Source organism: Bubalus kerabau, chromosome 8 (genome assembly GCF_029407905.1).
Source record: "Bubalus kerabau isolate K-KA32 ecotype Philippines breed swamp buffalo chromosome 8, PCC_UOA_SB_1v2, whole genome shotgun sequence".
Lineage (NCBI taxonomy): Eukaryota > Metazoa > Chordata > Mammalia > Artiodactyla > Bovidae > Bubalus > Bubalus kerabau.
In genome coordinates this window covers 51,427,734-51,455,648 of record NC_073631.1, presented here as the reverse complement: position 1 = coordinate 51,455,648, position 27,915 = coordinate 51,427,734, and the positions used below count along the sequence as shown (strand labels likewise).

The 27,915-nt window shown below is 37.5% G+C and overlaps 1 protein-coding gene across 4 annotated transcripts in view; it reads left to right on the top strand.

Annotated features, from left to right (window-relative positions):
* COG5 (component of oligomeric golgi complex 5) overlaps nucleotides 1–27,915 on the top strand; it is a 288,655-nt gene that overhangs the window by 142,872 nt on the left and 117,868 nt on the right. For all 4 annotated transcript variants that reach the window (XM_055590250.1, XM_055590249.1, XM_055590251.1 and 1 more), the window contains exon 8: nucleotides 11,768–11,933. In XM_055590250.1, the coding sequence (XP_055446225.1) occupies nucleotides 11,768–11,933 (166 nt within the window). The remainder of the gene's footprint in view (nucleotides 1–11,767; nucleotides 11,934–27,915) is intronic.

Below are 27,915 nucleotides of genomic sequence, written 5' to 3'. Positions count from 1 at the left end.
CCCAGAGTTCACTTAAACTCACGTCCATCGAGTCGGTGATGCCATCCAGCCATCTCATCCTCTATCGTCCCCTTCTCCTCTTGCCCCCAATCCCTCCCAGCATCAGAGTCTTTTCCAATGAGTCAAGTCTTCGCATGAGGTGGCCAAAGACTGGAGTTTCAGCTTTAGCATCATTCCCTCCAAGGAAATCCCAGGGCTGATCTCCTTCAGAATGGACTGGTTGGATCTCCTTTCAGTCCAAGGGACTGTCAAGAGTCTTCTCCAACACCACAGTTCAAAAGCATCAGTTCTTCGGTGCTCAGCCTTCTTCACAGTCCAACTCTCACATCCATACATGACCACAGGAAAAACCATAGCCTTGACTAGATGGACCTTTGTTGGCAAAGAAATGTCTCTGCTTTTGAATATGCTACCTAGGTTGGTCCTAACTTTCCTTCCAAGGAGTAAGCGTCTTTTTATTCATGGCTGCAATCACCATCTGCAGTGATTTTGGAGCCCAAAAAAATAAAGTCTGACACTGTTTCCACTGTTGCCCCATCTATTTCCCATGAAGTGATGGGACCGGATGCCATGATCTTCGTTTTCTGAATGTTGAGCTTTAAGCCAACTTTTTCACTCTCCACTTTCACTTTCATCAAGAGGCCTTTTTGTTCCTCTTCACTTTCTGCCATAAGGGTGGTGTCATCTGCATATTTGAGGTTATTGATATTTCTCCCGGCAATCTTGATTCCAGCTTGTGTTTCTTCCAGTCCAGCGTTTCTCATGATGTACTCTGCATAGAAGTTAAATAAACAGGGTGACAATATACAGCCTTGACGAACTCCTTTTCCTATTTGGAACCAGTCTGTTGTTCCATGTCCAGTTCTAACCGTTGCTTCCTGACCTGCATACAAATTTCTCAAGAGGCAGATCAGGTGGTCTGGTATTCCCATCTCTTTCAGAATTGTCCACAGTTTATTGTGATCCACACAGTCAAAGGCTTTGGCATAGTCAATAAAGCAGAAATAGATGTTTTTCTGGAACTCTCTTGCTTTTTCCATGATCCAGCGGATGTTGGCAATTGGATCTCTGGTTCCTCTGCCTTTTCTAAAACCAGCTTGAACATCAGGAAGTTCACGGTTCACATATTGCTGAAGCCTGGCTTGGAGAATTTTGAGCATTACTTTACTAGCATGTTAGGGAATACCTAATAATGACTGCCATAAATATATTTGGTAAAACAAGGAATGACTAGAATTATTATATTGTATTGCTTTATTTAAAAGTAAGCCACATATGCATATTTAGGTTAAAAATTTGTGTTTAAGCAAGATTTGGGTGCTTGCAATATTAATGTCTCATGATTGCTTTTGTTTTCCTATAAAATTCATTTTATATTGAACACATTTTTAGTGTCCCTGAAATATTATCTGCTATTATCTAAATATGATGAGAATATTATTCTGAGTACTGGCATCACTTTAAAACTTTTACTTAATTCCAAACTATAATTTGTGTGGACTGTGCACTCCAGATTTATTTGATAAAAAAAATTTGAAAGTTAAAAGGACCGTTTTTTGTATATTGATCTTTTTTACCTTCTCCATTTTTTAAGACTCTCTCTGTGTTATTCTTTTTTGCAGAACTTTCCTCTTTCAGTGCATGTTCACTTTCATTCTTTATTCTCCTTTTTCTTTTTACACTCATTTCCCCCGTCCTTTTTCCCTACTGCTTCTCAAAAAAGGCTAGAATAAAGTTGATTTTTGGTTGATAAGATCATACTGCACTATTAAGTGTTCTTCTTAGTTTCTTAATTTCATTTGGGGTATGCACTGTTGACTGCTGATTGTTAACAGGTTCTGAAATAATTATATTAGGTTAGCTGAGAAGTACATATCAAGCATTAGTGGACTGCATGCTACTGAATCAGAAAAGCCTCTGGTAAGCTCTGGATCACAACCGAGATAGTTAATATAATTCTTGCCTTTAAATTGCATTATTTAATGTGATTCTCTCTTCCTTCAATACTTGTAATCTCCCTTGGGGCTCCATTAAGTCTTCAATGTTTTAGACATAGCTTCAAAAAAGTATCCAATGTATGTATCATGTTAGGGTACAGAGATATTATAAATTGCTATAAATATTTTGACCTGTTATATATACTTGTTATGTATAAAGTGTTATGAATTTATTAACACTACTCTTGAGAAATAAAATATTTGGATTTTAGAATTTCTCAGTTATTGTGTATGATTAAGTTGCTGTGCTTTTTACTGTATTAAATTTACCTGAAAACTAGCCTACTTCTATTAAATACATATTCTACTGAGGGAGTGGTTTAAAAAATTATCTGCTTAGTGATAAAAATTCTTAGATTTGTATCCTTTCTATGCCATAAAAAATAAAATAATAAGCTTTTTTTTTCCCCAGCAGTAAGGATTTTCTATATGTTGGAAGATACTTGTTCTTTAAATTTTTGCTTGAACTGGCTTTGCATTTTTCTCACTATAACCTCTGGGTTTTTCAGAGACTGGGGACATGTAGATGATTTCCCTCGCCTCCTCCCTCCCCACCTTTCTCCATCACTCTCTCTTTTAAATGTGATTCTGAGGGTTCTTATTTTTGTCTTATTTTAGTTGAGCATGAAATGGCATACTAATAAGACTTTGAGGAAATCCTGTAGTCCTGAAACCACACTAATAACCAAAACAGAATAGCAGCAGGGAATTTTATTTTCTCTATTTGTCCTTTTCCTTCCCTCAGCTCATTGTATTTTTTTATGTATTAAACCTGTGGCTCAGACAGTAAAGAATCCGCCTGCAGTGCGGGATACCTGGGTTCGATCTGATCTCTGGGCTGGGAAGATCCTCTGGAGGAGGGCATGGCAACCCACTCCAGTATTCTTGCCTGGAGAATCCCCATGGGCAGAGGAGCCTGGCAGGCTACAGTCCATGGGGTCGCAAAGAGTTGGACACTACCGAGTAACTAAGCATATCTATTAATTATATGAAACCTAAAGAAAGAGAAGTTACCTGCTAAAGAGTTAGTTCATTAGGGAAAAAAGTAAAATGTGATGGTTAGTCTTTTTGGCCCAAGGATTATTTGATCCTTGCAGAGAGGAATCCTGGTCTTGAACATTTATATGATTTTTGCATTTTGTTTTTAGTTAAATCAAACTCTGTTACCTTTTCAATTTCTAATTTCAGTTGTATGAAGCTTTTAAAATCCTGTCATACTTTTGATTTAATACTATGTTTATGCTCACAGAGGTCACCTCGTATTATCTATAGTTTAGTTAACATGAGAACGTTGCTTGCTATTTTATGGCACAATCTTTGCAGCAGTCTTGCTATCTTTCCATTCCATTAGCTCAGCACCAGCTGTCACTTTGGTTAAAGTGTTCCTGTTTTGGCAAGCTTTTTAGGGATCCTAAACAACTATGCTTCTTTTCTGATTGTATTCTTATGGGTTTTTTTTTTTTTTTCCTCCCATGTAATGCTACAGAGATGTTGAAAAAGAAAGAAAAAAACTTACATCATATGTATTTGTCTCCAAAGCAGAAGAAATAATTTTAGTTTAATAAGAAAATGCCATCTTCTGAAATGTTTTTGAAAAGGTAGAAATCTGTTTTGATCTACTTCTGAAATAGATCTAATTTATTATATTGTCTTTCATCTCATTTTATATTACAGTTTATGAAGTTGGAAAATTTCATACATGGTTAAGTGATTTATTTAAGGTCACATTGACAACTTGTAGAAAATTACTCTTAGAATGAAGAAGTTAAGTGAAGTCGCTCAGTTGTGTCCAACTCTTTGCGACCCCATGGACTGTAGCCTACTACACTCCTTCGTCCATGGGATTTTCCAGGCAAGAGTACTGGAGTGGGTTGCCATTTCCTTCTCCAGAGGATCTTCCTGACCCAGGGATCGAACCCAGGTCTCCCGCACTGTAGGCAGACGCTTTACTGTCTGAGCCGCCAGGGAAGTCACTCTTAGAATATTGACTCTCATTTAAAGAGGAGACATTGTCTATTAGGTTGGTGCAAAAATAATTGCAATTTTGTGTTGTTGAACTTGGCCACTAGATATTGGAGTACATTCTTAGATAAATATGGTTATGCTATTTATCATTTTAATATGCATTTCTCACTTTGTTTTTTGCTCATAACTTATTATTTGCTATTTATTTTATATTTATTTTAGACTATTAGAAATGAGGTTAGACAAAAAGCAAATTCAAGCATTTTTTTTTTTTATTTGACTTCAAAATGGATCGTAAAGAATCAGAGACAACTTGTAACATCAGCGATGCATTTGGCCCAGGAATTGCTAACAAATGTACAGTGCAGTGGTTGTTCAAGAACTTTTGCAAAGAAGAGGAAAGCCTTGACGATGAAGAGAGTAGTGGCTTGCCATCGGAAGTTGACAACAGCCAGTTGAGAGCCATCATTAAAGCTGATCCTCTACCACTACATGAGAAATTGCCTAAGAACACAGTGTCCACAATTCTATGGTCATTTGGCATTTGAAGCAAATTGGAAAGGTGAAAAAACCTTGGTAAGTGGGTGCCTCTTGAGCTGACCAGAAATCAAAAAAATCATTATTTAAAGGTGTCATCTTCTCTTATTGTGCACAACAACAGCGAACCATTTCTTGATCAGGTTGTGAAGTCTGACAAAAAGTGATATTTATATAACAATCATCAACGGCCAGCTTAGTGGTTGGACAGAGAAGACGCTCCAAAGCACTTTCCAAAGCCAAACTTGCACCAAAAAAAGGTCATGGTTGCTATTTGGTGGTTTGCTGCCCGTCTGATCCACTATAGCTTTCTGAATCCTGGAGAAACCATTACATCTGAGAAATATGCTCTGCAAATGGATGAGATGCACCGAAAGCAGCAACACCTGCAGATGGCATTGGTCAGCAGAAAGGGCCTGATTCTTCTGTATGACAATGCCTGGCCACATGTTACATGACATTTCAAACATTGAATGAATTGGGCAATGAAGTTTTGACTCATCTGCCATATTCACCTGATCACTTCTTCAAGCATCTTGACAACTTTTTAAAGGGAAAACACTTCCACAATCAGCAGGAGACAGAAAATACTTTCCAAGAGTTCATTGAGTCCTGAAGCATGGATTTTTATACTACAGGAATAAACCAACTTATTTCTCATTGGCAAAAATGTGTTGATTAATAAAGATATGTTTGAGCCTAGTTTTAATGATTTAAAACTCACGGTCCAAAACTGCAATTACTTTTGTACCTAATAGAAGACATTGTTCCTTGTCAGTAGTTTATTTCTTTCTAGAAAGAATGGTATTTTTCAAATGTGTTCATTTTGTTTTGAGATCTCTTACAAATGCCTGAAAAACTGGTATATCTGGATATCTAGAGTCAGGTGGTGACAGGGTGAGCTGTGGAAGAGTATAGAATAGGGAGAGAAGGGACTGAGGCCTGAAACTGGCCTGCTAGGCCCACTTTGGACCTGTCTTCTTAGTACCTTAGTTACCTAACTGTAAAATGAACTTTGTAATATTTATTCTACTTATGTTGTGTTGACAAAAGAAAATAAGTGGATACGGAGGTCATTTTAAACATTACCACCTAGGGGAGAAGGCATCTTCATGTAGTAAACTGTTTCCACAGATCAGGGTGGAACCTGGCAATTAATGTAGACCTAAGAAGTGCCAGGAATGGGTCTGATTTTGTAAAGAGGGCTTTGGGTAGGTGGTGTAAAGAAACAGAGAAGCCCTAGAACTAATCTTGGAACATTGGGAAGATAGGCCCAAAGAATAGGCAGCTCCGAGATGAGCAGTGAATTGTTCACGTTGTGTTTGCACAGTTTGCCTATGAGATAAAGTGTTCTATTAAGGACAGTTTATGATTTTACTGATTTCAGCTTTGTTGAAGTTGGGATTTGCAGCAGAGCATGGGGAGCCAGGTGAGTGTGGCAAAGAGTTAACTGTTTGCCACTGAATTTAAACCATCAAACTTTACAGAGAACACAGTGGCCCTGGGTACCAGGAAAGAAGGAATTTTTTTATGGGCAATTTTCAGGGAAACTTGAATCTTGAGGATATTGTATGCAAGCAAGATTGGCTAACCTGCTTATTTGTAGAGAAAGATAACAAAAGTACTGATTTCCAAACACTGTAGCTTGGTAGCAGTCATGCTGAGGTTTTATCAGTTCCCATTAAAATTCAAAATGAAAACAAGGCAACTACTTACTCTGAGCATTTCCCTCTATTTTCCTTGTTACTTGAACTACCTTTCTTTTATGAAGTAATCTTAGTAGATAGTGAAGTTTTAAAAAATGTCCGTACTTAGCAAGCAATGCAGAAGACCCCAGTTTGATTCCTGGATTGGGAAGATACCCTGGAGAAGGGATAAACTATCCACTCCAATATTCTTGGGCTTCCCTGGTGGTTCAGCCTGCAATCCTGGAGACCTGGGTTCGATCTCTGGGTTGGGAAGATCTCCTGGAAGAGGGCATGGCAACCCACTGCAGTTTTCTGGCTTGGAGAATCCCATGGACAGAGGAGCCTGGCAGGCTACAATACATGGGATTGCAAAAAGTCTTGGACACAACTAAGCGACTTTCACTTACTTAGTAAAGTAACAGCATTTATTGGCCATTTTCCTTAGTTACTTTCAAAGTTTATTTTACTGCTTAAAGAAAGTCAGACTTTAATTGGTACTAATGGTTATTTGCAAATAACTGTTGTTATTTGGAAAAAGCATGAACTTTAAAATCCAGACGTTTTAATGTTTGAATCCCTGCTCTGCCATTTATTCTTTGTTGTCTTGGAGCTTCTGCTGACTTCTCTATTTCTCAGTTTCCCTCTCTTTCAGTAGGGAACAGTACAGCTACTTTGAATGTTTTGTTGGGGAGGATTAGACCTCACATGTGTAAAAGCCCCTAAAATAATGCTTGGTTCATAATAAGGCCTTACTGGATGACTGCAGTAGAAAAATTAGGTTTATCATAATTATCCCGATTCCTTGACCTCATTCCTAAACCTGTCAAATTAGTGTATTTGAAGTTGAGATCCAAGCATATGCGTTTTTAAATTCTGATGAAATATACCTAATATGAAGTCAATCACCATTAACGTTCAGTAGCATTAAGTATGTTCATATTAGTTCACGTCACACATCTAGTCTCCAGAAGTCTCACTGGACTGAAACTGTGTCTGTTGAACAGTTTTTATCCCTCTCTATCCCTGAGTCCCTGGCAACCACTCTTCTATTGTCTCTATGAATTTGTCTGTATATTTACAGTCTTCATATAAATAATATGTAAATAATATTATCTTTATAATATGCAGCCACACAGTATTTTTTTGTGACTGGTTTATTTTGCATAGCATGATATGTTCACCCATGTTATAGCTTGTGACAGGATTTCTTTTAAGACTGAATAATATTTCATTATCTGAATAACACATTTTCTTCATCCATTCAGTGGACACTTGGGTTGCAAATGTGCATTTTTTTCCTGATGCTCTTAACCCTCTTATTTTAGATTGTATGGTGAAAATGTAATCAACAGAAAAGTACATACCTCATAAGAATACAACTCAGTGAATTTTTCACAAAGCGAACAAACATACATAACCAGCATTCAGATTAAAAAATTAAAAACTTACCAGCAATCTCAGGTTTTCTTTATGTGCCCATTTTTAGTTAACAACCTCCCTCAGGTAGTTCTTTTATATTTATCAAAAGTTTGAGATTGACTGATAGGGACACCTGCATTGGTTTAGGTATTTGTGTAGTTCTCTTACCTATCAGATATTATATTAGTCGATTTAATTTCCACAGTGTGCTCATTCACAGGCTTTTGTATGTGCTATTCCTCTGCTTGGAGTGGTTTTCCTTTTGTTTTCCTGACTCCTGTAAATCTTCGACCCCTCCTTATCTCCAGCTCCCAACACCTTCCCATGACAACTTCACTTTGGGTCTTGGCTGGGCCTTCTTCCTTTAAGGAGAATTTCCTGACTCCACTATTGCTGCTGCTGCTAAGTCACTTTAGTCGTGTCTGACTCTGTGCGACCCCAGAGACGGCAGCCCACCAGGTTCCCCCATCCCTAGGATTCTCCAGGCAAGAACACTGGAGTGGGTTGCCATTTCCTTCTCCAATGCATGAAAGTGAAAAGTTGAAAGTGAAGTCGCTCAGTCGTGTCCGACTCTTAGCGACCCCATGGACTGCAGCCCACCAGGCTCCTCTGTCCATGGGATTTTCCAGGCAAGAGTACTGGAGTGGGTTGCCATTGCCTTCTCCGCCTGACTCCTCTATCCCTCCCCAATTCTGAGTTAATCACCTCTCCTATTAAACTATCCATTTCTCCTCTAATTTATCATAGTACATTCTAATTGCTGCTTTAATTGTCTTTATCACCCATCAGACCATAGATATTGAAAGGTCAGACAGTACAGTATTTGCTTCAGTTTTTTTAAATCCCCAGTACTTTGCACAGTGCTAGCACGAGTAAATGATGTACAATCGTATGTTAGTATTGGCAAGGGTTCTAGAATTCATCTAGTCCAGTCCCCTCATTTTATAGATGAAGGAGCTGAAAGCCTAATGTTTATTACTAATAAGGACCCAGAAAAATCTGCTGGTCAAAATATGTGGTATTTGTCTGCGATGAGAAAGGATGATGGGAAAAGAACACTAATGTTTATTATATTTAGGAGATATTCTTTGCTGGAATCATAGCTAGACAAAGTGATTTCATTCCCAGTTTTTCTAATGTTCCAGTTGTTACTCTGATTAGAGTATTCTATCACCCCATTTCTGTTCTCTCACTCTCACCAATTCTGTTCTTTATTCCCTTTGTGATTAAAAGTTTCCAACATTCTGTATTTTATTATTTATTACATCAATTTAGCTTGCTACTCAGTCTAGGTTCCTATGATAATCCAGTTCAAAAGTGTTCTCCTCTCCAACTGAGAACGCCCCGTTGGCACCTGAGACTCCGCATGTCTCACAGTGAGCACTTCATTAACAACAGCCGTTCACCCTCTCATCCCACCACTACTCCACCCACTTGCCCAAATGATCTCCTTCTTTTGATTTTCTTTTTTCTTTTTCTGTCCTTTCAGGCCCCCACACTTGAAGAAACTTCCATATATGGTAGACTCTTCCTTCCCTCTTGTCCATCATAGTCAGTAGAGAGTTTCTTTTCAGTGTTTCAGAATCTCTCCTATCTGTCCTATTCTTTGTTTTTAATTGCAACTCCCTAGTCCAAGCTATTTTTCCTTCTTTTCTTTTTAAAATTATTGCCAGAGCTGATGTAATTATTTTTATTTTCTCAAACATCTTAAATTATGATAATTCTATTACATGAATCATTTTTCTGTTACCAGTAATATTAAATAGAAATTTCACAGAATGCAGTCCAAGGTTGTCAGTGACCAGACCCTTATTTGCTTGTTCAGGGTTATCTTTTTTTCCCCCCACATATGCAAAACTTCTGGCAGTAAAATCTGTATACCACTCCTTAAGCATACTCTGTAATTTTCCTCTGTCATTTCTCTCTGTATTTGGTTCTTTTTACCAGAAAATCCTGTCTTTCACATGAACAAATGATTCTCATTTTTCAAAGTCTGGCAGAGTCATCTAGTCAAGTGGTTTCCAAATGTTGGTTCCCAGGTGGCTGCATCTGAAGAGCTTTAAAATAAAATAACCAGGCCTCAGTCTGATCCAGCTGAATCAGAATTTTAGAGTTGGGATCTTGTTGGCTACATTTTTATTTTAAAAAAAAAAAGGAACTTCAGCCAGCTTTGGAAATCTATCTGTCCTCATCATTTTAAGATTATGAATTCAGGATACAGAGGGGAGAGCTGAGTTCCTCAGAGTTACTTACATAATTTTTGGAGGAACCCCCATATTGTTTTTCATAGTGGCTGCACTAATTTACATTCTCAACAACAGTGCGTGAAGGTTCCCCTTTTTCCACATCTTTGCCAACACTTGTTCTCTTTCGATGATAACCATTCTGATACTGGATGCTTCTTTAATGTTGCCCTGTACATGTTACTGTTTTGAAAGTTTTTGGTAGTTAATTTTTGGAGTAGAAACTTAAGAAGGCTGATCAATTTTGACTAGATCTCTCAAGTAAAATAAGACTCCAACTGTTTTCAGTTAACATATGCATATAACTTTCAATGTACATTCTTTGTAAGCTATTGAAGTTACATAATTATTGTAAGTTACTGAAAACCTGTATGTTGAGAAACTGTGATTTTCAGATCCTTTGAGGATAATAAAGGCAATAAATATAATGTCATAATATGTGTCTATATTCTAGTTTTTTAGGTGAAGATATTCTTTGAAATTGTCAGGTAGTGCTTTCTTAGATAATATAGACTTTGAATAGTGATAAGGGAAATGTCTTTATAGGTGCCTAATTTTCATTCTTGGTATCTACTAAAAGCAAAAGCATGTTTTAATATGAAACAATGTCCATTTGCTACTTTTTCTTGTTTAATTAAAAAACAGTCTAAAACGGATGTTCACCAACCTTGTTTCCTGATCTTGTCTCTAAGCTGGTCCTACCCTGCTGCTGAGTGTGTGTGTGCCACGTACTCTTACTATCTCCAGTAGACTTCAGAAATAACATTTTGTGTTGTTTATACTCAACAGTCAAGAAAATGTTAGTGAAATAATCTCAGTTTTTAATTGTGTGCCTTTAATGACAGATGCTGAATCATAAATGAAAGAGGAATTTCAGCTATTTGGACCAATAACTATGTTGATGTAGATATACCTTGTTAATTCAGTCATTTACTTAATGACAAATCCAGCAGCTTATTTATATCACTGTGGACTGAATCACTACCAGTGTTTCCACTTCCCCCTGGTTGCTTACCCCTGTCTGCTCCAGCCACCACCATGGCCTGATTGCTCTTTCATTAGATACCAAGCACATTTCCACCTCGGTTCTTTTGTTGATACCCCTGCTCAGATCTGTATTTCCCCATATTTTCCAGATGTTGATCTCTGTTTAAATACTGCCTTTGAGATGCATTCTCTGACTCTTCCCTCTATAATATTACCTTTGAGATGCATTCTCTGGCTCTTCCCTCTATAATAATACACATCATTCTCTATTTTTATTCCCTGCTTTCTTTTTTATAGCATATGTCACTACCTGATACTCTCTTATATTTATTGTTTATGTATTTCTCAGTAAATATAAGTTCCATAAGGGCAGAAACTCAACTGGTTTTATTTACTACTATAGTTCTAGCAGATAGAAGCAAGATAGACCCCATAGTGGACACTATATATATATATATATATATATATATATTCGTAGTTTCAGTGAATGAATGAAGGAAGATAATACAATGAATAGTAGTATCAGTTCACAAGGCTCAGCCTGCAGTTTACTGTGCACAATTTATTTCTTTCTAAACAAATATAGGGTTGTTAGTTCTTACATGGCTCTCTTCATAGAGATTAATGGTAAATTTCAAGTAAGCTCCAGCAATATAACAGATTCTTTATTTTGTGATTATCCTTTAAAAGAGGAGGAAAAGGGAAAGGGAGGAAATCATACACATGCTATTTAACTTTGTCTTTTATGAAATAAGTAAGGACTAAAAATAATATTTGTTCCAAATACATTATTTTTGTTCTTGTTTATAATAATTTAAAAAATATTATAGTAACTGCTCAAGTACCACTTAGATTTGTAGATTTATATTTATTTTGTTTCTTTTCCTATTTATATCTTTTCTCACCCTACCCCACCACCACCTTTTTAAAGAATCCAACCCAGGTCGGAACCGCTCTTCAGGTTTTCCATAATCTTGGAACTTTGAAGGACACTATTACCAATGTTGTGGATGGATATTGTGCTGCAATAGAAGAAAATATCAACAGTGCATTAGATATCAAAGTTTTGACTCAGCCTTCCCAGTCAGCTGTGAGAGGTATGGATGTGGTTTATATTTAGCTTCATTTATTTATTTATAACTGAAAAGTCCTTTGAATAGTATGTGAAGCATTCAAGTTTCAAAGTAATCTAATGACTCACTTTTTAGTAGACAGAAAACGAGAGAAGAAATTTTGTTTTAGAGTTTATTTATAACTTTTGTCTAATCAGTGAGTTGAACTGGCCAATTGGTATATTCAGAACTTCTAGATAAAAACTATAAACTGTGGCTTTATTTAGTTCAGAGGAAACAGATGCAAGGGAAAAAAAGGAACATATTTTTCTTTCTGAAATCCTTATCCTCACATGTACTTCTTATTGAGGCAGAAAATATTTTTTAAGGAAATACAATCTCTATTATACTTTATCTTTCTGGGCATGTATAATTCTGGTACTCAGGAGCAATAACAGCTGAGTGTGGAGATAGGTAGATGCTGATAAAGCTTTGGGAACATTACAAATATAGCAAAATCTAAGGAAAACCCAAGCAGGTAGATTCAAGACAGCAGTTGTCCCCAGCCCTTTTCCTGCAAAACCATGCCTGATGGTGACATTCACGTATATAACACACTTCATAGAGAGGAGAGACTGCATGTTCTGGGTGCCTCTCATTTTTCTAAGCAACCCCAACTTTGCATTTCTCTCCTTAAAATCTTTCATCTTTGCTGTTAATATGGATGAACTGTACTTGCTCCTAACAGAAGCAAATACTCTACTTTTGCCTTAGATCCCATCACTCAAAGAAAGGCATTGCCCTTCTCTCTACCACATCATCAGTTTTTCATTGTATCTCTTTCCCATAACATACAATCATGCTCTTTATTTTCTTCTACTTAAAGACAGACAAATCTGTCTTGACTCCACATCTTTTTCCATTTTACTGCCTTATTTTATTCAGACTATTGAAAAAATTCCCCAGAGTGTTTTTTAATGCCTATTAAAAAAGTTTTCTCCTCTTCCCATTTTTGTATTGAACAGGATACTCTAATATCATACAGTTGTCCATGTAAACTTAATAAGAGTTCTTGATGTAGAGCTAATACTAAAACATTTTCAGCCATTGATTATTATTATTATGTTTGCTATATAAACATAACTTTAAATAACAGAGTATGTCCCTCATAAATAATTTGTACAAGATAAAAAGAGATAAAAGAATCTTTGATCTTAAAGGGATTTTTAAAGGTTAGCCCTAGCCTCTGAATAGGTCTGTATTAAGACCATCCCAGGAGGACAGCTTTGAAAAGAAATTGCCAGAGGAGATTTCCCTCTCAGCCTTTCCCAGCAATTATTTTCAGTAAGTTTGATCTAATGTTTAAATTTGCAGAAGGAGTTTCATCTCATTCTCTACTGTGTTGTCAAGAATGGAGGAAAAAAAATTGAAAGCAATTATTCACCTGCTGTCTGTCCTAATGTATGCTCCCCTTTTTGGGAAAGAATGAAGTGTTTTCAAGCCTTATTGTCATCTATTGAGGAATGAATACCATGATTTAGTGTAGAAATCCTATTCTTTATTGTTTTTAAAAGAATAATTACTTATTTTTAAAGATATTACTTTGGCAGGGTTAATGTTAATTGCCTAATCTTGTTGGTTATATTGAGATTATATATAGCAATGTCATTTTTGTTGGAAATACACATTAAAGCCTTCAGGGGTGATAGTGCATCATGTCAGTAACTTATTCCCTAATGATTCAAGAAAAAGTTTTTTACTATAGTTTCAAATTTTCTGTATGTTTAAGATTGTTTCAAAATTTTAAAAATAACATAATTACATGGGAAAATATACTACCCAAGATGTACCTGAAAGTTTGTAATCCACTAAGAAAAAGATAAATAACTCAGTTGAAAAATAGATAATGAATATGAATAGGCAAATCACAGAAGAACAGATCCAATAAACATGAAAAGATGTTTAGCCTCTTTTTAGAGGATGTGAACTAATTATTAGAGAAATACAAATGATTCAAGATTCTATTTCTCTGTGAGATTGGCAAAATCTAAGACCAGAACTAAATATCCAGTGAGAGCAGAAACTCTTATACTCTGATTGTAGGAGAAGAAAAGGTCTCAACCACTTTATTCAGTTTTATCGTACTGATCAATAAGGTTAAAAATGGGTAATCTTATGATCTTATAATTGCCTTTGTAAGAGTATACCCTAAAGAAACTCTGTCACATCTGTATAAAAATTTTTATTTTACTATTATTCATAATAGTTAAACAATGAAAACAGTCTCTCCTTCATTGGAAAATGAAAAAGCCGGCTTATTTGTTAATTAGACTACTACATAATATTTATGGTAATAAATTTATCAATATAGATAATTCTCAGCATCCTTATATGAAAAATCAAGTTGCAGATTTGATTATTTGTCTCTTCCAGAATAGAAGTTTTTAATGAAGTCCAACTTATCAGTTATTTCTTTCATATCATGTCTTTGGTATTCTATCTAGAAAGTCATTGCCATACCCAAGGTCATCTGGGTCTTCTTATATGTTATCTCCTAGGCATGTTACAGTTTGACGTTTTTACTTTTAGGTCTGTGATCCATTTTGAGTTAATTTTGGTGAAGTATGTGAGGTCTGTGTCATCTTGTTGTTCAGTTGCTAAGTCACGTCCAGCTTTTTGCGAGTCCATGAACTGCAGCATGCCAGGGTTTTCTGTTCTTCACAATCTCCCTGAGTTTGCTGAAACTCATGTCCATTGAGTCAGTGATGCCATCCAACCATCTCATCCTCTGTTGCCCTCTTTTCCTCTTGCCCTCAGTCTTTCCCAGCATCAGGGTCTTTTCCAACGAGTCAGCTCTTTATATCAGGTGGCCCAAGTATTGGAGTTTCAGCTTCAGCATCAGTCCTTCCAATGAATATTCAGGATTGATTTCCTTTAGGATTGACTGGTGGGATCTCTTTGCTGTCCAAGGGACTCTCAAGAGTCTTCTCCAGCGCCACAATTGAAAGCATCAAGTGTTCGGCACTCAGCCTTCTTTATGGTCCAACTCTCACATCCATACATAAATACTAGAAAAACCATAGCTTTGACTATATGAACCTTTGTCAGCAAAGTGCTTTTTAATATGCTGTCTAGTTTTATCATAGCTTTTCTTCCAAGGGATCAAGTATCTTTTAATTTCATGACTGCAGTCACTGTTTGCATTGATTTTGGAGCCCAAGAAAATGAAATCTGACAGTTTCCCATCTATTTGCCATAGTGATAGGACTGGATGCCATGATCTTAGTTTGTGTCTAGTCTGTGTCTAGATTCATTTTTTTGCTTGAGGTTACCCAGTTATTCCAACATCATTTGTTGAAGATTCTGCCTTTGCCAAATTTATTGCCTTTGCTTCTTTGTAAAAGGGCATTTGACTGTATTTATGTGGGTATATTTGTGAACTCACTATTCTGTTCCATTGATCTATTTGTCTCTTCTTTTGCCATTACTACCTCATTGTGTTGATTACTAAAACTTTATAGAATGTCTTGAAGTTGGCTAGTCAGTCTTCCAACTTGGTTCTTTTTCTTCAATATTGTGTCAGCTCTTCTGATTTTTTTCCTCTCTATATAAACTTTAGAATCAGTTTGTTGATAGAAGAAAAATTTTTTTCTAGAATTCGGATTTTGATTGCATTAAATCTATAGATCCAACTGGAAAGAACTGACATCTTCACAATATTGTTTCTTCTGTCTGTGAATATGGAATATCTCTCTCTATATTTCCTCTTTGATTTTTATCATCAGAGTTCTCTAGTTTTCCTCATATAGTTTTTGTCCATATTTTGTTAGGTTTATTTATACCTGAGTGAAGTCGCTCAGTCGTGTCCGACTCTGTGACCCCATGAACTGTAGCCTACCAGGCTCCTCGGTCCATGGAATTCTCCAGGCAAGAATACTGAAGTGGGTTGCCATTTCCTTCTCCAGGGGATCTTCCCGACCCAGGGATCGAACCCAGGTTTCTTGCATTGTAGGCAGATGCTTTACCATCTGAACTACCAGGGAAGCCCTATTTATACCTAGGTATTTCATTTGGAACGGGGAGTAATGTAAATGGTATTTTGTTATCAAATTCAAATTCCCCTTGTTCATTGTTGGTATATATGAAAACAGTTGACTTATATTTTTGAACCTTGTCTCTTACAACCTTGGTATCAGTTCAGTTCAGTCGCTCAGTTGTGTCCAACTCTTTGTGACCCCATGAATCGCAGCACGCCAGGCCTCCCTGTCCATCACCAACTCCCGGAGTTCACTCAAACTCATGTCCATCGAGTCAGTGATGCCATCCAGCCATCTCATCCTCTGTCATCCCCTTCTTCTCCTGCCCCCAATCCCTCCCAGCATCAGAGTCTTTTCCAATGAGTCAACTCTTCGCATGAGGTGACCAAAGTACTGGAGTCTCAGCTTTAGCATCCGTCCTTCCAAAGAACACCCAGGACTGATCTCCTTTAGGATGGACTGGTTGGATCTCCTTGCAGTCCAAGGGACTCTCAAGAGTCCTCTCCAACACCACAGTTCAAAAGCATCAATTCTTTGGCGCTCAGCTTTCTTCACAGTCCAACTCTCACATCCATTCATGACCACTGGAAAAACCATAGCCTTGACTAGACGAACCTTTGTTGGCAAAGTAATGTCTCTGCTTTTGAATATGCTGTCTAGGTTGGTCATAACTTTCCTTCCAAGGAGTAAGTGTCTTTTAATTTCATGGCTGCAGTCACCATCTGCAGTGATTTTTAAGGCCCCCAAAATAAAGTCTGACACTGTTTCCACTGTTTCCCTATCTATTTCCCATGAAGTGATGGAACCAGAGGCCATGATCTTCGTTTTCTGAATGTTGAGCTTTAAGCCAGCTTTTTCAGTCTCCTCTTTCACTTTGGTCAAGAGGCTTTTTGACCAAAAAGCAGATGTGTCATCTGCGTATCTGAAGTTATTGATATTTCTCCCGGCAATCTTGATTCCAGCTTGTGCTTCTTCCAGCCCAGCATTTCTTATGATATACTCTGCATATAACTGATTAATTCCAGGATGTCTTTGGCCGATTCTTCCCGAGTTTCAATCCCACTTGATTATAGTATAAAATTCTTTTTAAGCATTTTTGGGTTTTAATTGCTAATATTTTGTTGAGTTTTACATCTATGTTCATTAGGTAGTGGTCTCTAGTTTTATTTCTTTGTAATATCTTTATTGTCTATAATAACGGTTCACCATCTTGTCATTTCCTATTACTTTTGGAATGCTTCTTGCCTCAAATTTTGAACCATTCTAGAGCTTATTGTGATTCTCAGTAAAACCATTTAAACAGTTTCTTGTGGAAGCCTTACATTCTTTTCTTTCTTTCCTCTTTCACCTCATTTTACCTCTCATAGTTTTCCTACCTTGTTGTTGTAGAGTTGCAAAGTCAAATCCAGGTGTTTGCCACCTCATGGACTGTAGCTTGCCAGGCTCCTCTGTTCTCCACTATCTCTCGGAGTTTGCTCATATTTGTGTCCATTGAGTCTGTGATGCTATTTAACCATCTCATCCTCTGCTGCCTCCTTCTCCTTTGTCTTCAGTCTTTCCCAGCATCAGGACCTTTTCCAGTGATCGGCTCTTCACATCATGTGGCCAGATTATTGGAGCTTCAGCAGTAGTCTTTCCAATTAATATTAAGGATTGGTTTCCTTTAGGATTGACTTGTTTGGTCTCCATGCAGTCCAGGGGCCTCTCAATAGTCTTCTCCAGCCACAGTTTGAAAGTGTCAGTTCTTCAGCACTCAAGCCTTCATGATCCAACTCTCATATCTGTACATGATTATGGGAAAAACCATAGCTTTAACTATGCAAACTTTTGTCAGCAAAGTGATGTCTCTGCTTTTTGATATGCTCTCTAGATTTGTCATAGCTTTACTTCCAAGGAGCAAGCATCTTTTAATTTCATGGTTACAGTCACTGTCCACCGTGATTTTGGAGCCCAGGAAAAGAAAATCTGTTACTGCTTTCACTTTTTCCTCATCTATTTGCCATGAAGTGATGGGATCAGGGCTTTCTTGGTGGCTTAGATGGGAAAGAATCCACCTGCAGTGTAGGAGACCTGGGTTAGATACCTTGCCTGGGGAAATCCCCTGGAGAAGAGAATGGAAACCAACTCTAGTATTCTTGCCTGGGAAATCCCGTGGACAGAGGAGCCTGGTAAGCTACAGTCCATAGGACTGCAAAGAGTCAGATACGACTGAATGACTAACACTTATTGACTTACTGATGGGACTGGATGCCATGATCTTAGTTTTTTAATTTTGAATTTTAAGCCAGCTTTTTCACTGTTCTCTGTCACCCTTATCAAGAGGCTCTTTAGTTCCTCTTCACTTTCTGCCATTATAGTGATATCATCTGCATATCTGAGGTTGTTGATATTTTTCCTGACAATCTTGGTTCCAGCTTGTGATTTGTCCAGCCTGGCACTTTCTATAATGTACTCTGAATGTTAGTTAAATTAGTAGAGTGACAGTATACAGCCTTGTATTACTCCTTCCCCAATTTTGAACTAATGCATTGTTCCATGTCCACTTCTAACTGTTGCTTCTTCACCCAGATACAAATTTCTCAGGAGACAGGTAAACTGTCTGGTACTCCCATCTCTTTAAGAATTTTCTGCAGTTTGTTGTGATCCACACAGTCAACATTTCATGAAGTCAACAAAGCAGAAGTAGATGTTTTTCTGGAATTCCCTTGCTTTTTCCATGATCCAGCAAATGTTGTCAATTTGATCTCTGGTTCCTCTGCCTCTTCAAAACCCAGCTTGTACATCTGGAAGATTTCGGTTCACGTACTGCTAAAGCCTAGCGTGGAGGATTTTGAGTATAACATTGCTAGCATGTGAAAGGAGGGCAACTGTATGGTAGTTTGAACATTCTTTGGCATTGCTCTTGTTTGGGGTTGGAATGAAAACTGACCTTTTCCAGTCCTGTGGCCACTGCTAAATTTTCCAAATTTGCTGACGTATAGAGTACAGTACTTTAACAGTATCATGTTTTAGAATTTTAAATAGCTCAGTTTCTTTACGCTAGAGGGCTACTTCTTTTTTTAAAATTAATTTATATTAATTGGAGGATAATTGCTACATTGTGATGGTTTTTGCCATGTATCAACATGAATTGGCCACAGGTATACATCTGTCCCCCCCATCTGAACTGCTCTCCCATGTCCCTCCCAACCCTAACCCTCTAGGTTGTCCCAGAGCACTGGCTTTGGGTGCCCTGCTTCATGCATAATTCTCATACACAGTAAATGTCATTTTATAATGGTTTCTCCTTCTGCTTTTCTCTCTTCCCTATTCTGCAATGTTGAACATTTTTCTGGCTTCTCTCCTGGCCCATCTATGCCTGTCCCTTTTCGCCCTAAGCAAAGAATCAGTGGATAGCTTATCTAAATTCTTACAGTTGATTTTAGGAGCAGATTGTTCCTTGCTAATGATCTAGGATGTCAGCTATCTGCTTCCTTGTTCATTTTGATTTATCTATAGCATTTGGCATATATGCTTCATAATCTAAAGTTTGAAGTTTTTAATTGATTTCTTTGTTTCTTTGAAATTGATATTTTTTTTCTACTTTTTTTTTTTTCTTTTTTCCATTGCCTTTTAAGGGACAAAGGCAAGAAAATGATTTTATTCCATTAACTAGAAGTTACTCAAGTATTGTTTCTTTGAGTACTTCTTAGTTTCTTCTATCGCATTAATAAAACTTAGTTTAAAACACTTAATTCTGTTTTTTGAGGTTCATAAAACTAGTGGATAATGGCATCAGTTTTTTGTTTTAGTTATTCTTGCTCCCTTTACAGGTGTTCTATGTTGATTATTTTTTATTATGTTTATTTCTTCAGCAAGATGTATTTAGTGTATGAGGATAAAAGTCCTTAAGTATTCAACAATAAATGAGAAAAATGAAGCCACTGGAACTAATAGAACCAATGACTGTGATCTTAGTCTTTTTTGGTGCCTCAGTTCTTCCAAATAATTGCTAGCAGAAAACAATACCTTTTTGTATTTCTGCTCTTACCTATTGTAAGAGTAGTGGGTTGAGAGATTCCATAATTCTTTATAATAAAACAAAGCTATACATATTCCAGTAATTTGATATTTTCGACTTTTTACAAATGCACTGCATGCCTTTTCCTCACTGTTACAAGTTCATTCTTTATGTAACATCTAAGATAATTGCATATTGTTTCAGTATTACCTCTCCAGTTCATGTACACTTTTACTTAATATTCTTTGTACAACATTGCAAATAATTTGAAAAATTAATTAGACCTAGATTTTGAACAGGAGTATTCATATTTTAAACTCCTAATTGTTTCTCTTTGTTACTGCTTTCCACTATTATCAGAGTAAAAAAATAATAAACATCTCTTTACAAAAGGAGCATGTAGGTAATTTCCTGGTGGTCTAGTGATTAGGACTTAGAAGATCCATTGCTGGGGCCTGGGTTCAATCCCTGTTCAGGGAACTAAGATCTCACAAGTCACAGGGCAAGGCAAAGAAGACAAAAAAAGGAGCATGTAGTTCTTTCCTAAACTTGGAATTGTTGAGAAACTAGAGTGAAAAGCTTACTAACATAGCCTCTGGTTTTCTTTATTCTTGCCCTCTGTAAAAGTAGGATAGACTCTAACCATTGATGGGCTCTTGTACTACCTAGTCTTTAAGCTTAGCTTGAATTGAAATGTGTACTTTTCACTTTGAGGTTAAAATCCTCATTTTATGTTGAAACATTCTAACATGTGCAAAGAGCTGTGCATGTATATCATATCCAGTAACATTCTTAGGCATTAGCTTCAAGAAATTTCACACTGATATATTAATATTATTTTGCATGTAATCCACATTCAGTATTTTTAAGTTATTTCCATAAAATATTCTTTATGGCTGTTTCCCCTCCCAACTGGAACCAATTAGCCATTATGCTATTCCATTGGTTGTCTTGTTTCTACTCTGCTTTAATAATAATAATCATAAAAAAGCAGTATCTTTTTTATCTTTTATGGCATTAACATGTTCAGCAAACCCCACACTCAGAATTTGTCTGATTGTTTCTTCATTATTACATTCAAGGTAAAAAACCAGTAAGATGATGTGTATTTCCCATTACATCATATTAGGAAGCACCAAAATTATGTCAGTCTGTGTCATTGTTGCTTGTTTGTTATTATAGTGTATGACAGGTTGCTGCTTGTAAAAGTACTCTTTTCTTAGTAATTAGTAAGTAACTTTGGGTGCATACTTTGCACCATGTGAAACATCCTATTCCCCATAACATTTTACCCACCAATAATCATTCCTTCATTTCATTATTTTACTAGTTGGTAGTTGCAAAATAGTGATTTTTTTCCTAACATTATCATTTCTTTTGCACTTATTAACTGACAGTTTACTGTAAACAGCAGTTCCCACCCTTTTTAAACATTTGAGTTTTAAACTCTGAGCTCAGGGAATATTTTTTTAATCAATATTTTAGAAACTATTATCATTGGTATTATTTTGACCTACCAGATGCTCTCACATTTGTTTTGTGGAAGCTTGCTAATCTCCATTGGTCTTTAAACACTTTTTTACTCTCTGGCCTGTCATGCTCCAGGTTGACCTTCTATTTTCACTGCTCTGGGTACAGAATCACTTTTTTATTCAATAAGCCTTGTATTCTTTCATTGAGGATTGTTGCATAGAGATCAGAATTTGAGTCTCAGGCATGTTCATTTCTAGTGAGGAGTTGTCTTATCTCTCTCCTTTACGGAACAGCAGTAGGAAAGACCTCTAATCCCGATTACACACCTGTCTTTGTTCTGTTTGTGAAGAGAACCTTCATTTGCACCATCCTAAAATATATCTAGTTTCATTATTGCTATGAAGCAACACAGTTCATTTCAGTCGCTCAGTCGTGTCCAACTCTTTGCGACCCCATGAACCGCAGCACGCCAGGCCTCCCTGTCCATCACCAACTCCCAGAGTTTACACAAACCCATGTCCATTGAGTTGGTGATGACATCCAACCATCTCATCCTCTGTCGTCCCCTGCTCCGCCTGCCCTCAATCTTTCCCAGCATCAGGGTCCTTTCAAATGAATCAGCTCTTTGCATCAGGTGGCCAAAATATTGGAGTTTCAGCTTCAACATCAGTCCTTCCAATGAACACGCAGGACTGATCTCCTTTAGGATGGACTGGTTGGATCTCCTTGCAGTCCAAAGGACTCTCAGGAGTCTCCTCCAACACCACAGTTCAAAAGCATCAGTTCTTTGGCTCTCAGCTTTCTTTATAGTCCAACTCGCACATCCACACATGAAAACCATAGCCTTGACTAAACAGACCTTTGTTGACAAACTGATGTCTCTGCTTTTTAATATGCTGTCTATGTTGGTCATAACTTTCCTACCAAGAAGTAAGTGTCTGTTAATTTCATGGCTGCAGTCACCATCTGCAGTGATTTTGGAGCCCCAAAAATAAAGGCTCTCACTGTTTCCATTGTTTCCCCATCTATTTGCCATGAAGTGATGGGACCAGTTGCCATGATATTAAGTTTTTTTAATGTTGAGTTTTAAGCCAACTTTTTCACTCTCTTCTTTCACTTTCATCAAGAGGCTCTTTAGTTCTTCTTTGCTTTCTGCCATAAGGGTGGTGTCATCTGCATATCTGAGGTTATTGATATTTATCCTGGCAATCTTGATTCCAGCTTGTGCTTCCTCCAGCCCAGCATTTCTCATGATGTACTCTGCATATAAGTTAAATAAGCAGGGTGACAATATACAGCCTTGACATACTCCTTTTCCTATTTGGAACCAATCTGTTGTTCCATGTTCAGTTCTAACTGTTGCTTTCTGACCTGCATACAGGTTTCTCAAGAGGCAGGTCAGGTGGTTTGGTATTCCCATCTCTTTCACAGTCTTCCACAGTTTATTGTGATTCACACAGTCAAAGGCTTTGGCATAGTCAATAAAGCAGAAATAGATGTTTTTCTGGAACTCTCTTGATTTTTCCATGATCCAGCAGATGTTGGCAATTTGATCTCTGGTTCCTCTGCCTTTAGTGAAACCAGCTTGAACATCTGGAAGTTCATGGTTCACATATTGCTGAAGCCTGGTTTAGAGAATTTTGAGCGTTATTTTACTAGCGTGTGAGATGAGTGCAATTGTGCGGTAGTCTGAGCATTCTTTGGCATTGCCTTTCTTTGGGATTGGAATGAAAACTGACCTTTTCCAGTCCTGTGGCCACTGCTGAGTTTTCCAAATTTGCTGGCATATTGAGTGCAGCACTTTCACAGCATCATCTTCCAGGATTTGAAATAGTTCAACTGGAGTCCCATCACCACTACTAGCTTTGTTCGTAGTGATGCTTTCTAAGGCCCAGTTGACTTCACATTCCAGGATGTCTGGCTCTAGGTGAGTGATCACACCATCGTGATTATCTGGGTCCTGAAGATCTTTTTTGTACAGTGCTTCTGTGTATTGTTGCCACCTCTTAATATCTTCTGCTTCTGTTAGGTCCATATCATTTATGTCCTTTAATGAGCCCTTCTCTTCATGAAATGTTCCCTTGGTATCTCTAATTTTCTTGAAGAGATCTCTGGTCTTCCCCTTCTATTGTTTTCCTCTATTTCTTTGCATTGATCGCTGAGGAAGGCTTTCTTGTCTCTCCTTGCTATTCTTTGGAACTCTGCCCAGTTGTGGATGTGACTGGTGATAGAAGCTAGGATTGATGCTGTAAAGAGCAGTATTGCATAGGAACCTGGAATGTTAGGTCCATGAATCAAGGCAAATTGGAAGTAGTCAAACAGGAAATAGCAAGAGTGAACATCCACATTCTAGGAATCAGTGAAATAAGATGTTCTGGAATGTGTGAATTTAACTCAGATGACCACTGTATCTACTACTGTGGGCAGGAATCCTGTAGAAGAAATGGAGTAGCCATCATTGTCAACAAAAGAGTCTGAAATGCAGTATTTGGATGCAATCTCAAAAATGACAGAATGATTTCTCTTTGTTTCCATGGCAAATCATTCAGTATCACAGTAATCCAAGTCTGTGCCCCGACCAGTCATGCTGAAGAAGCTGAAGTTGAACGGTTCTATGAAGACCTACCTACAAGACCTTTTAGAATTAACACCCAAAAAAGATGTCCTTTTCATTATAGGGGACTGGAATGCAAAAGTAGGAAGTCAGGAAACACCTGGAGTAACAGGCAAATTTGGCCTTGGAGTACGGAATGAAGCAGGGAAAAGGCTAATAGAGTTTTGTCAAGACAACGCACTGGTCATAACAAACACCCTCTTTCAACAACACAAGAGAAGACTCTACACATGGACATCACCAGATGGTCAACACCGAAATCAGACTGATTATATTCTTTGCAGCCAAAGATGGAGAAGCTCTATACAGTCAGCAAAAACAAGACTGGGAGTTAACTGTGGCTCAGATCATGAACTCCTTATTGGCATATTCAGACTTAAATTGAAGAAAGTAGGGAAAACCACTAGACCATTCAGGTATGACCTAAATCAAATCCCTTATGATTATACAGTGGAAGGGAGAAATAGATTTAAGGGACTAGATCTGATAGACAGAGTGCCTGATGAATTATGGATGGAGGTTCATGACATTGTACAGGAGACAGGGATCAAGACCATCTCCAAGAAAAAGAAATGCAAAAAAGCAAAATTGCTGTCTGAGGAGGCCTTACAAATAGCTGTGAAAAGAAGTGAAAAGCAGAGAAAAGGAAAGATATAAGCATCTGAATGCAGAGTTCCAAAGAATAGCAAGGAGAGATAAGAAAGCCTTCCTCAGCGATCAGTGAAGCAACACATCTGTTAAGCAAATAAATGTGCAACTCATTTTGCCCCTAAAATGTATCTTATTAAAGTCAGAATCAGAGAGGCAATGGCAACCCACTCCAGTACTCTTGCCTGGAAAATCCCATGGACATAGGGGCCTGGTGGGCTGCAGTCCATGGGGTCGCTAGGAGTCGGACATGACTGAGCGACTTCACTTTCACTTTTCACTTTCATGCATTGGAGAAGGAAATGGCAACCCACTCCAGTGTTCTTGCCTGGAGAATTCCAAGGACGGGGGAGCCTGGTGGGCTACCGTCTTTGGGGTCGCACAGAGTTGGATACGACTGAAGCAACTTAGCAGCAGCAGCAGCAAAGTCAGAATGCTGTAATTTAAAATTCCTTGAAATAATTAATTTCCTGTGTATGGTTATCTTACTAATTTGACGTACCATGAGGTTTATGTGTTTCTGTATTTGTTTGTGTTTAGTTTGAGTTTGCTTTTTTTCATTCCTGTAAATTTAAATTTACTTTGAAATATGTAAAATATTTGTATGATTCACAGAGACTCACTGCTTCTATCTCTATTCTTCTCACCTGGTTCTACTTCCTACCACTGCAGCTGCCCCCTCTAGGAAACCATTTTTATTAATTCCTTTTTTTTGAAGGGGGGGAAGAAATATTTTCTGCATTTTTTAGGCACATGGTGTATCAATTTATATGATTTACTAAGTTATTTCCTTAGTATGAAGACAAGATACAAAGAAAAATCTGCATTTTTGAAACTGTAAGTGTTAGTTGTACATAGAACATAACTGAAGTCTGAACAAATATGGGGACATTCCTACTAAGAATATAATGGCAGGGGCATCTTTCATTCCTACATGACTTCTTTAAGGGACTTCTTCCTCATACCAGCAACATACTGAATAATAAAATTAACCACATACATATACAGCAGGTGATAACCTGAAACCAAACTCACTTGATTAATGTGCCATACTTACTGTCCCTATACTTTGCACTTTTAGGTCAAGCACAAATAAAGAACTTAGATACAGTAAGATAGCTTCTGAGAAGGCTAGAACTATACTTGGTGACTTGAATCCGCCTGTGTCCAAGATCCTTTCTTTTTATAAATGTATATATTTTATTGAAGTGTAGTTGACTTACAGTATTTCAGATGCATAACAAGTTGACTCAGTTATACATATACACCCATATTAATTTTTGTGTATGTGTATATATGTATAAAATAAGCTTAATTCTAAATAACCAGGAACATCAGAACCTGGTATGATGAGGAACTAAACACAAGAGGTGGTTTCCCAAATTTTTTTTTTTTTTTCATATATTTCTTTTTTTTTTTAATTTAATTTTATTTTTATTTTTATTTATTTTTTTAAATTTTATTTTATTTTTAAACTTTACATAATTGTATTAGTTTTGCCAAACATCAAAATGAATCTGCCACAGGTATACATGTGTTCCCCATCCTGAACCCTCCTCCCTCCTCCCTCCCCACACCCTCCCTCTGGGTCGTCCCAGTGCACCAGCCCCAAGCATCCAGTATCGTGCATCGAACCTGGACTGGCAACTCGTTTCATACATGATATTTTACATGTTTCAATGCCATTCTCCCAAATCTTCCCACCCTCTCCCTCTCCCACAGAGTCCAAAAGACTGTTCTATACATCAGTGTCTCTTTTGCTGTCTCGTACACAGGGTTATTGTTACCATCTTTCTAAATTCCATATATATGCGTTAGTATACTGTATTGGTGTTTTTCCTTCTGGCTTACTTCACTCTGTATAATAGGCTCCAGTTTCATCCACCTCATTAGAACTGATTCAAATGTATTCTTTTTAATGGCTGAGTAATACTGCATTGTGTATATGTACCACAGCTTTCTTATCCATTCATCTGCTGATGGACATCTAGGTTGCTTCCATGTCCTGGCTATTATAAACAGTGCTGCGATGAACATTGGGGTACACGTGTCTCTTTTCCCTTCTGGTTTCCTCAGTGTGTATGCCCAGCAGTGGGATTGCTGGATCATAAGGCAGTTCTATTTCCAGTTTTTTAAGGAATCTCCACACTGTTCTCCATAGTGGCTGTACTAGTTTGCATTCCCACCAACAGTGTAAGAGGGTTCCCTTTTCTCCACACCCTCTCCAGCATTTATTGCTTGTAGACTTTTGGATCGCAGCCATTCTTACTGGCGTGAAATGGTGCCTCATTGTGGTTTTGATTTGCATTTCTCTGATAATGAGTGATGTTGAGCATCTTTTCATGTGTTTGTTAGCCATCTGTATGTCCTCTTTGGAGAAATGTCTGTTTAGTTCTTTGGCCCATTTTTTGATTGGGTCATTTATTTTCCTGGAGTTGAGCTGTAGGAGTTGCTTGTATATTCTCGAGATAAGTTGTTTGTCAGTTGCTTCATTTGCTATTATTTTCTCCCATTCTGAAGGCTGTCTTTTCACCTTGCTAATAGTTTCCTTTGTTGTGCAGAAGCTTTTAAGGTTAATTAGGTCCCATTTGTTTATTTTTGCTTTTATTTCCAATATTCTGGGAGGTGGGTCATAGAGGATCCTGCTGTGATGTATGTCAGAGAGTGTTTTGCCTATGTTCTCCTCTAGGAGTTTTATAGTTTCTGGTCTTACATTGAGATCTTTAATCCATTTTGAGTTTATTTTTGTGTATGGTGTTAGAAAGTGTTCTAGTTTCATTCTTTTACAAGTGGTTGACCAGATTTCCCAGCACCACTTGTTAAAGAGATTGTCTTTAATCCATTGTATATTCTTGCCTCCTTTGTCAAAGATAAGGTGTCCATATGTGCGTGGATTTATCTCTGGGCTTTCTATTTTGTTCCATTGATCTATATTTCTGTCTTTGTGCCAGTACCATACTGTCTTGATTGTATTAATTTTGCCAAACATCGAAATGAATCCGCCACAGATATACCTGTGCTCCTCATCCTGAACCCTCCTCCCTCCTCCCTCCCCATACCCTCCCTCTGGGTCGTCCCAGTGCACCAGCCCCAAGCATCCAGTATCATGCATCAAACCTGGACTGGCGACTCGTTTCATACATGATATTATACATGTTTCAATGCCATTCTCCCAAATCTCCCCACCCTCTCCCTCTCCCACAGAGTCCAAAAGACTGTTCTATACATCAGTGTCTCTTTTGCTGTCTCGTACAC